Below are 12,132 nucleotides of genomic sequence, written 5' to 3'. Positions count from 1 at the left end.
GTCTGTTGGCTAGTCCATCTGGAGGTTCCTACATGATGGGCTTAGTCTGGTGTTAACTTGGCCTCTAATCAGCATGGGATGTTTATCCCAATGTGTAATATTTGTTTTTATTGTTCATTTGGGGACTGCCCTTATATCTGGTGTTTAAAAAAACTGTATTTCTGTTCAATAAAGAGTTCCAGTTGCACCTAAGCTAGTGTCGTCTAGTCTTGGGTGCAGTGGATAGCCAAGCATACCTTGGTCCTGCATGCCTGCGGTGAGGAAGCAGTTCTGTTTGTTGCATTGTGGGTCAGTAGCCAGACCTAGACCTGGTAGCTATCTAATTGAATTCATTGTGTCACCTATTGTTTTGTGTCTGTTGGCTAGTCCTTCTGGAGGTTCCTACATGATGGGATTAGTCTGGTGTGAACTTGGCCTCTAATCACCATGGGATGTTTATCCCAATGTGTAATATTTGTTTTTATTGTTCATTTGGGGACTGCCCTTATATCTGAAGTGTTAAAAAAAACTGTATTTCTGTTCAATAAAGAGTTCCACTTGCACCTAAGCTAGTGTCCTCTGGTCTTGGGTGCAGTGGCCAAGACCTTGGTCCTGCAGCCCAGCGGTGAGGAAGCAGTTCTCTGACAGGCGGGGTACCAGGCGGTCTGTTACACACCTGCCTTACAGCATCCCCACCAGGGGCGGACTGACCATTTGGAAACTTGGGCACTGCCCAAGGGCCCGGGGTCAGTAGGGGGCCCCATGAGATGCCCCTGGTACCTTTTTCATAAGCTTTTTGGAGTTTGGGCAAGGACACAGGTGCCCCATGATCCCCCTATTGCCCGGGGGCCCCATGAGTTGTCAGTCCACCCCTGCAGGGGCCCCCATGATCCCCTATTGCCCGGGGGCCCCATGAGTTGTCAGTCCACCCCTGATCCCCACCTATTAAACTATAACTTGCATCAATAATATTCAAAATTACAAACGATACATGCGTGGGAGCAGCAGATTGGCCCAGCGAGGGCCACAGCGCCCCAAATCAGGGGTCGCCAAAAAGTTGCATCTAATTCTACCCATCCGGAAAAAGCGTCTGTCACTTCCGTCATAAATCCCTCCGGTGGATGAAAGTTTGATTGTGAAATAAAATCCTGCAGCTCCCTCCATTAGCAGAAGTTTCGATGGGAAGTTTGCGCTGCGAAATGACTAGCAAGCTTCCAGCGGCGGAGACGGTCCCGTGGCGCAGAGGCTCTGCGTGACTTCCTCCCCGCACTGCGTGCGCCATTACCATGAGAATTCCTGGATGGCTCTTGATGGCTCTCAGCGCTGTCCCTAATCAGTGGCGGCTGTTGGGACCAGATGTACCGAGCTCCAGGGGACCCCCCCCCCGGCAATCCATCACAGGGATGAGATTCATGGCTGACTCATCCCCTCCCCCCCCCCATACAAGAAACCTAGGGAGGTCATTTACCAGCGGCAGCAATTACGCTTTTCAATAATTCCACTTAACGACCTTAAAATAGTCGCCTTCCCCCCCCCCCCCCCCCCGAACTCCTCTGCATAATTATTACTGCGGAGGAGTCGCCCCGCAGCTCTGCTTCTCTGAAGATCTGAAAGCGCATCTTTTAGTAACTTTAGGAGGGATTAAATCCCGTGACTGTACATTGTAACTTTGTAGAAGGAGGAGGAAGCATTTCCTCAGCCTCCCTTCCCCCAGTGATCAGACTGTACATTGTAACTTTGTAGAAGGAGGAGGAAGCATTTCCTCAGCCTCCCTTCCCCCAGTGATCAGACTGTACATTGTAACTTTGTAGAAGGAGAAGGAAGCATTTCCTCAGTCTCCTCCCCCAGTGATCAGACTGTACATTGTAACTTTGTAGAAGGAGAAGGAAGCATTTCCTCAGTCTCCTCCCCCCAGCAATCAGACTGTACATTGTAACTTTGAAGCGAGTCATAAGGAAGCAGTTGCAGCAGGGGCTGATCTGTGTCAGACATTTGAACACACAGCCAAAAAGCAGCCCATGCACATGATTTGTGTCACCTCTGAGGCCTTGTTCACACAGAAATGCCTGCGATACTGAATTACACATTACTACATGTCTTGGTTGGTAAATGTCATGAAGATTGTACGGTTAGATTCTACTGTGCATGGGGAGTCTTCATTTGGAAAGATTAATTTCCTACATCCTGTGGTGTCCTGAGGACAGGAAGTGAATCTCCCCCATGAGGCTCAGATAACCAAATCATAAAAAAAGCCCTAAAGGGGTGAGAGGATAATGAGGTCTGATGAACCCCAAACTGAAAGAAGAATACTCAACGCAGCATCACCCTCTTCTCTCCAAAATGGTTCGGCTTGAAGCTGCCCTTTTCATACCCAGCTGCCAAAATCTATTCAAAATCTATAAATCCTGCCATGATGGAATTACAGTCATAACAAGGATCTACCCAAATGTAGAAGAAACTAATGGTCAATTAGATGCGCAATTTTGTATTGGAGTCAAAGGGACGCAATTTTGCATTGGAGTCAATAAGGCGATTTTGTCTATAGGGGGCATTTTTTTTATTGGACTCAAAGGGATGCGATTTTGCATTGAAGTCAATAGGGTGATTTTGCATTGAAGTTAATAAAGGGAGTTTTTACATTGGAGTCAAAGAGACTGACCATTCGAACACTCGGGCACTGCCCGAGGGCCCAGGGTCAGTAAGGGGCCCCATGAGATGCCCCTGGTACCTTTCATTGGCTTTTTCATAGGTTTTTTTGGGTGTGGGCGAGAACACAGGGGCCCCATGATCCCCTATTGCCCGGGGGCCCCATGAGTTCTCAGTCCGCCCCTGTTACAAACCCTAACTGAGGGTCTCTGAATGATGACACCTTTGTTTTAATCATTTTATAAAATATAAAGCCTCTTTAAAAATAGTATTTGGCTTTAATATCCCTTTAATCCAATTCCTGTAGAGCAGTTCAGTGTGAGCGGGAGATCGCCGTCCGGCGTTTTGGCCAGTCTAAGGTGCAGACATTGGATCCCGGTTTGCGCTCGCTCGCACACGCTGCATGTGGAAATACATGTCCTCGGCAGGTGGAATTCCATGTCTGGCTGGAAAATGTGATCTGATGTTTCCATCTCTACCATCTGCGGTCTCGAATAGCGAGTGTTACTCTGCGTCTTCGCCCCTCGGCTCCGTCTGTCTCAACTTGTAATGCTCCTCCGGTAATTTCCGAAGGCGTTCAGCCGCCTGGACAAAAAAAAAGAAGAAAAAGGAAAATATGAAATACCTGGTAAGTTATATTTGTACACAGAGAGCATTACTGACAGACCGTAAGGGTTGGACACGGGCGGACTGACCATTTAGAAACTCAGGCACTGCCCGAGGGCCCGGGGTTAGTAGGGGGCCCCCATGAGATGCTCCTGGTACCTTTTTCATAGGCTCTTTTGAGTTTGGGCAAGGGCACAGGGACCCCATGATCCCCTATTGCCCAGGGGCCCCATGAGTTGTCAGTCCGCCCCTGGTTGGACAGTCTGCGGTCCACACTGGGGAGATTTCCTCTCACATCCTGTTAGAACAGGAAATCCTGGGAAACTCACTTCAATGTGGACCAAAAAAAGAACTTTTGACTTTATTTTTGTCTGTGCTTTCCTTTCCTGGTGACAACCGTGCTCATCATTTCTTGTATGAAGGTAAGGGAAGATATAGACGAGAATGTGGCTACCAAGTTCCAGTATTGGGACAGGGCCAACCAGTGCCCAGCGGTTCAAGGAACTAGAATTGCACCCCTCTCCCACTGTGTTAATACATGCCGTAGAAAGGGCATGCTTATTCTTTGAACCAGGGGCAGACTGACCATTCTGGCGCTCGGGCAGCGCCCGAGGGCCCGTGGTCAGTAGGGGGCCCCATGAGGTACCTTTCATAGGCTTTTTTGAGTGTGGTTTGAGTGTGGATGAGGACACAGGGGCCCCATGATCCCCTATTGCCCGGGGGGCCCATGAGTTGTCAGTCCACCGCTGCTTTGTACCCTTGCTTTGCTGTGCCTGGGGAAGCTGAACCTCCTGCCCATCCCTTATTACGGACCTGCTTCGTTCTTTTCAAGGACTAAAAAAAAAACAAATACTGGTTGGCTTGAGTCTTTAAGGAGCTGCAGTCATAGGGCCTTCTAGTGTGGGGACCTTGCCTGAAGGTGGAATATCTCTAGTTCAATGTATTGTTGAACCTGAGCTTTGTGCCAAGAATAACGTCTTGCCATTGGTGACTCTAGTCAATGGCGCCATCTCTATAAACATTCTGTAGCCTTCTGTGGATGTCGGACAACCTACACCCTTCCTTTGTCAAGAACTAAAATACAGCATGTTGCTTCTGCCTGGAATTAATTAAATTATTTGCCTTCAATGAAAAAGAAGAAGAAGAGTTACTATAGAGGAAGAGTTACTATACCAACATGTGACATTTGATTAGCTTGTGTATGTTAAACCTATGCCCACTCTTGCATTACTTTAGGTACAGCCCTTGTATTAGGGCCAACAATAATATGCTCCCTAACATTGATGTTCAGTGTAGACAAGCCCCTTAGATTGTTGGAAGATTCCCAATACAATGATGGCCAAAAGAGAAGAATGGTCCCCATACATTAGTGGCCAATGGGAAGAATGCTCCTTACCTTGGTGATCAGTGGGAAGAATGTCCCTTACATTGGTGGTCAGTGGGAAGAATGTCCCTTACATTGGTGATCAGTGGGAAGAATGTCCCTTACATTGGTGGTCAGTGGGAAGAATGTCCCTTACATTGGTGGTCAGTGGGAAGAATGTCCCTTACATTGGGGGTCAGTGGAAAGAATGCTCCTTACATTGGGGGTCAGTGGGAAGAATGTCCCTTACATTGGTGGTCAGTGGGAAGAATGTCCCTTACATTGGGGGTCAGTGGGAAGAATGCTCCTTACATTGGGGGTCAGTGGGAAGAATGTCCCTTACATTGGTGGTCAGTGGAAAGAATGTCCCTTACATTGGAGGTCAGTGGGAAGAATGTCCCTTACATTGGGGGTCAGTGGGAAGAATGCCCCTTACATTGGAGGTCAGTGGGAAGAATGTCCCTTACATTGGAGGTCAGTGGGAAGAATGTCCCTTACATTGGTGGTCAGTGGGAAGAATGTCCCTTACATTGGGGGTCAGTGGGAAGAATGTCCCTTACATTGGGGGTCAGTGGGAAGAATGTCCCTTACATTGGGGGTCAGTGGGAAGAATGTCCCTTACATTGGGGGTCAGTGGGAAGAATGTCCCTTACATTGGTGATCAGTGGGAAGAATGTCCCTTACATTGGGGGTCAGTGGGAAGAATGTCCCTTACATTGGGGGTCAGTGGGAAGAATGTCCCTTACATTGGGGGTCAGTGGGAAGAATGTTCCATACATTGGGGGTCAGTGGGAAGAATGTTCCATACATTGGGGGTCAGTGGGAAGAAAGTCCCTTACATTGGGGGTCAGTGGGAAGAATGTCCCTTACATTGGGGGTCAGTGGGAAGAATGTTCCATACATTGGGGGTCAGTGGGAAGAATGTTCCATACGTTGTTGGTCACGGAGAAGAAGTGTTGTCAATTGGAAGACTGTCCCTTACAGTACTGGTCAGTAAGAATAATGACTCTTACAGATAGCAAAAAAAAAGATCAATGGTGTCAGCGATTATCTGAAAGGCAGAAATTGGTCAAGGAACCCCTAGCAACCTCTGGAAGAACCTCTGAGTTTCATGGAACCCTGGCTGAGAAAGGCTGGAGAAGGGAATGGCAGTCCTAAAGACTACATAATTCTGCCATAGGAAGAAAATGACTTCCATCCAGTTTCTTGTATCACACTAATTAAAGTAGAAACTCACCTGCTCTGCCGTCAGGTCCCTCTGTGCTTGAGCCAACATCTCATACCCTACCATGAATTTGCGCACAGAGGCGGAGCGGAGAAGTGGCGGGTAGTAGTGAGCATGGAGCTGCCAGTGGCTGCAGTCCTCATTGAGGTGATGGCCAGTTGGAGCTCCTGGAAGAGAAGAAAGATCCATAGAAGAATTCATAACAAATACATTTTTTTTCATGAAATGCAGAGGCGGCTCTTTAATTAGGCGGTAGCCTAAGGCCTCACAGTCACAGGGGCCTCGCTCTGCAGACTCTGGTGAAGGGGAACTCTGATGTAAGAGCCCCCCCTTATATCAGAGTTTTCAGCACTCCCCCGTACATCAAATTCACAGTACAAGGGGAAACTTTGTGGACTTTAAGGTAAGGAGGAACTCTGCAAACTCTGATGTAAGAGGGGGCTATGGTGACCAGAGAACCTCTTACATCAGTGTTTCCCTTTACAGCAGAGTCTGCAACATTCCCACTTATATCAGGTTCCGCAGGGTTCCCCTTTACTTCAGGATCCACAGGATTCACCTTTACGTCAGGGTCTGCAGAGTTCCCCTTTACATCAGGGTCCTTGTAAGGCAAACCCCGCTGACCCTGATGTACTGTAGGGAGAAACTCTGATGTAAATGGAACTCTGGGAATGCTGGGAACTCTGATGCAAGGGTGGACTCTAATGTTGCATAGTTAGTCTGGCTAAAAAAAAAGACAAAACTCCATCCACTTCAACCATTAAAAAATCCACAGTTGATCCAGAGGAAGGCACAAAACCCAGCAAAGCATGATGCAATTTGCTCCTGCAGGGAAATAATTCCTTCCTGATCCCCCGAGAGGCAATCGGATATTCCCTGGATCAACTTTCCCTATAAATGTTATATCCAGTTATATTCTGTGTATCCAAGAAAGAATCCAGGACTTTCCTACAGCAATCCACTGAGCTGGCCACACCCAACTCTTGAGGGAGTCTATTCCACATTCTCACTGCTCTTACTGTGAAGAAACCTTTAACCCGCCACATTCATGTACGACTCTGAGAATGCTCAGGTGGTGAAAATGAAGGCAAATGCTCAGAGCTATTGGCAGGTCTGAAAAAGGCTATGGAAAGTCGTACATGAATGTTTCAAGAGCTCTGATGAAGAAGGGAGCACCCTTCGAAACGCGTTAGCCTTCATTCCCCCCCCTTTTGGATTTACCTGTAACCCTGTTTGGATTATGGTTACTTATGCCTGTTATACCATCACTTTGTGAGTATATTTCCTTAATAATAAAATTAGTCACTATTTATTGAGGTAATGCGCAAGGTTTGTGCGCGCTTTCATCTTCTTCTACAGCTCCAGTAAGAACGCCTGTTCCTAACCCATGTCACGTCCGGTTGCGGTCTCCTGGAGAGCGTGCGTTCCAGCGATCCCGGAACTTGCGGTGGCCATCTTGGACATCTTATCCTCAGCTCCCCCTGCAGCTGCTGGCTGGCACAGCGGGTTCTCGCATGGTGGACTGAGCCTCTGCATCATGACGATCTTACTGAGCCTGTTTTTAACTACAAGTTTGTAAGTGTTTCAAACCGTCATCATTAACCCTCCTTAGCGGTATTCCCGAGTGTAGCTCCGGGTAAAATTTCAATACCAAGAGCGGTAACCCCGAGCTACATTCGGGCTTACCATGCGGCGTTCTCTGGGGGTCCCTGCAGCACTTACCTTGTCCTGCGCTCCCGCGATGTGTCCCATTCAGCGTCCCCGGCCATCTCCTCCGGCCGATGCCGGCATCTGGCTTCCGTGTTCCGGTCCCTGCGAAGTCGGAACGTACGGGCGCCGGAACCGGCGGGAAATTTGACATTTTAAAAAAATGTCATTTTTGCTGTCATTGCGGTTTCAATGCATTTCACATACATTTTGTCCCGAGTGCTTTGTCCGGCGCCCTGCCTGCATTTTGACTGTTCTTTCTGCCTGGAAACTGAGAAAAGTCCATGGCGTCCAAAAAGCGTCCCTTTAGGTCAAAATCGGTTTTAGAACAGCGATAGTAAATCAGAACCACTTGCAGAATTGAGTGATAATGATTCGTGGGGGAAATTCGTCATCAGACACTGAAAACGATTTTGCGACTTTGCTCAGCGATGTGCGAACTTGGCGCTCTATTTCAAATTTCAGTGTTTTTGGTTTGATTATATTATTGAATTAAATTTATTATTATATTATTATTTTTTATGATTATTTATTAAATTATAATTTATGATTTCGTGTTTCAAATTTTATCATACCCGAGATGTTTACTAGACTCTTTTTCAGACAGATTTCAGTGAGTTATTCCTAAAAATTACAACCTACAATAAAAATCTACATATTTCCATGCAAAAAAATGGTACCGCTTTCAGCACAAAAAAATCGGAAAGAATCATACCGCCGAGGAGGTTAAAGATTCTTCTGGATATACTGCACTTAGAAGCGCCTTCCTGTTCTATCCTCTTCCATATACAGAGCTTCAACTTCTAGAAGTGCTGCCCGGTGCCTGTTGTCCAGGGTTTCCTCCATCCCTGGCTGACATCTCTCGGACCACAACCTCCTCCATTGGTATACATATCCTTTAGTGTTCTGAAGAGCTTGTCCAAGTGTTGGTACTGCAAAGGGACTTTGCTCAGCTACGTCACCTTTGGACTGTCGCAGTCTGTCGGAACTGACTTAAACCTGAGGAGCTCAGCCCTGTAACTACTACTACTGCAAAAAGGGACTTTGCTCACACCTAAACTACTCGCTGCTGTATGTTACAAGGAAGTCTGCGCTCTACTGTCAGCCAAGACTTCGTAACTGCTCAACTAAGAGATCATCTAGATGTCCTCAGTTGGGAAGAGTTCTAATTCTGGAGTATCCTACTACAATTCCCCATCCCGAGTTCTACAATAAAAAAACAAAACATCCCTGTGATGGAACCGACCCCGACTGCACTTGGGTATTTCCGTTAGAATACCGCTTCCCCGTCCCAACACCGACCACAGACACCACAGCCGACCATAGACTAGACAACACCAATCTTGAAGTAAACCAGGAAGTTTACTTCAGCACAGATACAAGATATATAGACTCAAGGGAACAATCCCCCCATCCCACATTTAGTAACAAGAGACACACCAACAGACAGTCCCATCAGGAAGGAGGTCTGCTGGAGACACCCCCCACCAAGCCAATACCCATAAACACGTACATCCCATAATAGTTTGCTTCCAAGCCAGACACACAATAGAACAATCGGAAGCAACCAGGGGTGGACTGAAAACGCATGGGGCCCCCGGGCAATAGGGTTTCATGGGGCCGTTTCCTTGCCCACAATCAAAGCACACCCAAAAAAAGCCTATAAAAAAAAAAAGGTACCAGGAGCCTTTCATGGGGCCCCCTACTGACCCCGGGCCCTCGAGCAGTGCCCGAGTGCTCGAATGGTCAGTCCGCCCCTGGATACAACCCCATAACACCAAACAATCCACAACCCCCATCCCACCTATACATGTCTACACAATATTAGGACAGATCACCCTGTACCCCTAACAGGCACAGGGTGACTTACACATAAGAGGGATATGGGGAGCTGAGACAGGGGTCTCTCCACATCTCCAGAGTGAGCTGGGTTCCATGGACCCCCCACCCAAAGTGACTCCCGTCACAATCCCCTAGACTGGTCATTGAAGACAACGAGTGGAAGTGTGCTGAAGAAATACACTGTGCCTGGCTGCGAAGCAAGGGAAGCCCGTGGAAAACATACAAGTAGCTCCTCGGGGGTGGCACTACACTAGATAGGATCAGAGAGTTGTCACCTGACACTTTAAAGCCTTTATAGCTCATGGGTTTACAGATAACAGTAGATAATGGCCCTGGAATTATTCCTCTTATTTCAGTGCAGGGGCGGACTGACAACTCATGGGGCTCCCAGGCAATAGGGGATCATAGGGCCCCTGTGTCCTTGCCCAAACTCAAAAAAGCCTATGAAAAAGGTACCAGGGGCATCTCATGGGGCCCCCTACTGCCCCGGGCCCTCGGGCAGTGCCAGAGTTTCCAAATGGTCAGTCCGCCCCTGTTTCAGTGTAAGATACCCATCTGTGATACCCAATATATGTGGAGCCTTCATCGTTTTAATACACATGCAAAAACTTCAGTTTTGCTTGGTGTGCTTTCCTCTTTTTCTAGTGGGAAGTAGGTTTGTGGCCCTCAGGGGACATAATGTGGCCCTCAGTGGATGGGCCGGGAATCCCACACAAAAGGCCTTTGTACAGTTCATTCCTATTTCTAGAAACATATTTTTACAATCAGAATGTAAAGTGAGTTTGCAGCTTTAGTTTTCCGCTGTGGTTTTGCTGCATAAACAGTGTTTCCCTGCCTGGTGGACGCACCGTGCCAGCCCATGGAGTACGGGAAGGAGACCTCAAACAAGTTGTCGTACTTGCAGAGTAAACGCTTCATAATGGAGGCCAGACCTGGAAAATAAGATTTCATCGTTCACGTGAGTTTCATGGTGCTGGGAATTCTCACACAGTAACCAAAAGAGGCTTTGTGAAAAGAACGAGGGAAACCAGGTGATGGTTACTCAATACCACAGTGTCCAGGGGAATAGGGGAACATTGGAGGCCAGAGACATGGAACACAGGGTGTAATATCTAGCCCCCGGGGTGCCAGGGAAAAGGGAGACATTGGAGGCCAGATATATGGATTACAGGGGGTAATACTGAGCCTCTAGGGACCCAGGGAATAGGGGTACATTGGAGGCTGGAGACATGGAACACAGGGGATTCTACTGAGCCTCTAGAGCACCAGTGAATAGTAGGGGTACATTGGAGGCCAGAGACATGGAACACAGGGGGTAATAATCTGCCTCCAGGGTGCCAGGGATTAGGGGAACATTGGAGGCTTGAGACATGGAACACAGGTGGTAATACTCTGCCTCCTCAGTGCCAGGGAATAGGGGGACATTGGAGGCTGGAGACATGGAACACAGGGGGTTATACTGAGCCTCTAGGGTACCAGTGAATAGGGGGACATTGGAGGCTGGAGACATGGAACACAGAGGGTTATGCTGAGCCTCCTCAGTGCCAGGGAATAGGGGGACTTTGGAGGCTGGAGACATGGAACACAGGGGGTTATACTGAGCCTCTAGGGTGCCAGTGAATAGGGGCACACTGGAGGCTGGAGACATGGAACACAGGGGGTTATACTGAGCCTCTAGGGTGCCAGTGAATAGGGGAACATTGGAGGCTGGAGACATGGAACACAGGGGGTTATACTGACCTCTAGGGTGCCAGGGAATAGAGGTACATTGGAGGCCAGAGACATGGAACACAGAGGGTAATAATCTGCCTCCAGGGTGCCAGGGAATAGATAGACATTGGAGGCCTGAGACACATGGAACACAGGGAGTAATACTGAGCCTCCTGGGTGCCAGTGAATAGGGGTATATTGGAGGCTGGAGACATGGAACACAGAGGGTAATCTGCCTCCAGGGCGCCAGGAAATAGGGGAACATTGACATGGAACCAGGGGGTAATACTGAGCCTCCTGGGCACAATAGGGGGACATTGGAGGCCAGAGAGACATGGAACACAGGGGGTAATACTGAGCTTCCTCAGTGCCAATGAATAGGGGGACATTGGAGGCCAGAGACATGGAACACAGGGGGGGCAGAGAGGGAAGATGGTAGATGTCAGCAGGAGGAAATGTGAGAGGAACATATACTGTAGAGCACTCACTGTCTCTCTCTGTGCTGTTCAGGTCCTGCAGGCGGGTCACATGACGACGAGGCAGCAAAAGGGTCTGAAACGGCCAAACTGCCCAGTATGGGACAAGTGCCAGCCAGTGGTCATTACTCAGAACAAGACGCTCCTGTGGAGAGAAAAAGTCGAGTGAACATGGGGTAGAGAATGAAAGTGAGAACAAAAAAGAGAATCTAACAGCTACATGTACATCGGTCTACAAATCAACCAAGAAGGAAGCTTCTAGCCAGCCATGGAGGAACTGAAAGACATGCAGAACCTTTGATGTCATCAGGAGACAGCTGTACCACCCAATGAGGACACCTGATGTAAAGGGGGACCCCGATAGGGACAGCTGATGCAGGGGGGCGCAGGTTCAGTTTAATCAGCGTAATCTAATGACAGCCTAATACATACCAGTGTTTCCCAGGTTGTGACACTGAGTGACAGACTGCCAGTGACTCACACACAGGTTTTTTTGTTTTTTGTTTTACACACTGCACCCACAAATCAGAGAGGTTAGATCCGGCCTTGTTGGGGAATGGAGAAATGAAATAAACTAC

The 12,132-nt window shown here is 48.2% G+C and overlaps 1 protein-coding gene across 1 annotated transcript; it reads right to left on the bottom strand.

The window, feature by feature from the left end:
* Nucleotides 1-2,883: 2,883 nt before the first annotated feature.
* On the bottom strand, nt 2,884-11,786 carry LOC149438973 (galactose-1-phosphate uridylyltransferase-like; the record flags this gene model as incomplete). Its single annotated transcript, XM_089659618.1, has 4 exons — nt 2,884-3,210; nt 5,832-5,986; nt 10,217-10,300; nt 11,567-11,786. Coding segments are annotated over 4 exons (540 nt in total), but the record flags the coding sequence as incomplete, so codon positions are not given.
* Between the last annotated feature and the right edge of the window lie 346 nt (nt 11,787-12,132).

The sequence above is a fragment of the Staurois parvus genome, unplaced genomic scaffold (genome assembly GCF_062004578.1).
Source record: "Staurois parvus isolate SC_StPar_1 unplaced genomic scaffold, SC_StPar_1.0 ptg001174l, whole genome shotgun sequence".
NCBI classification, from domain to species: Eukaryota; Metazoa; Chordata; class Amphibia; order Anura; family Ranidae; genus Staurois; species Staurois parvus.
The sequence above is the reverse complement of the archived record's forward strand: the minus strand, read 5'-3'. Positions and strand labels throughout refer to the sequence as shown.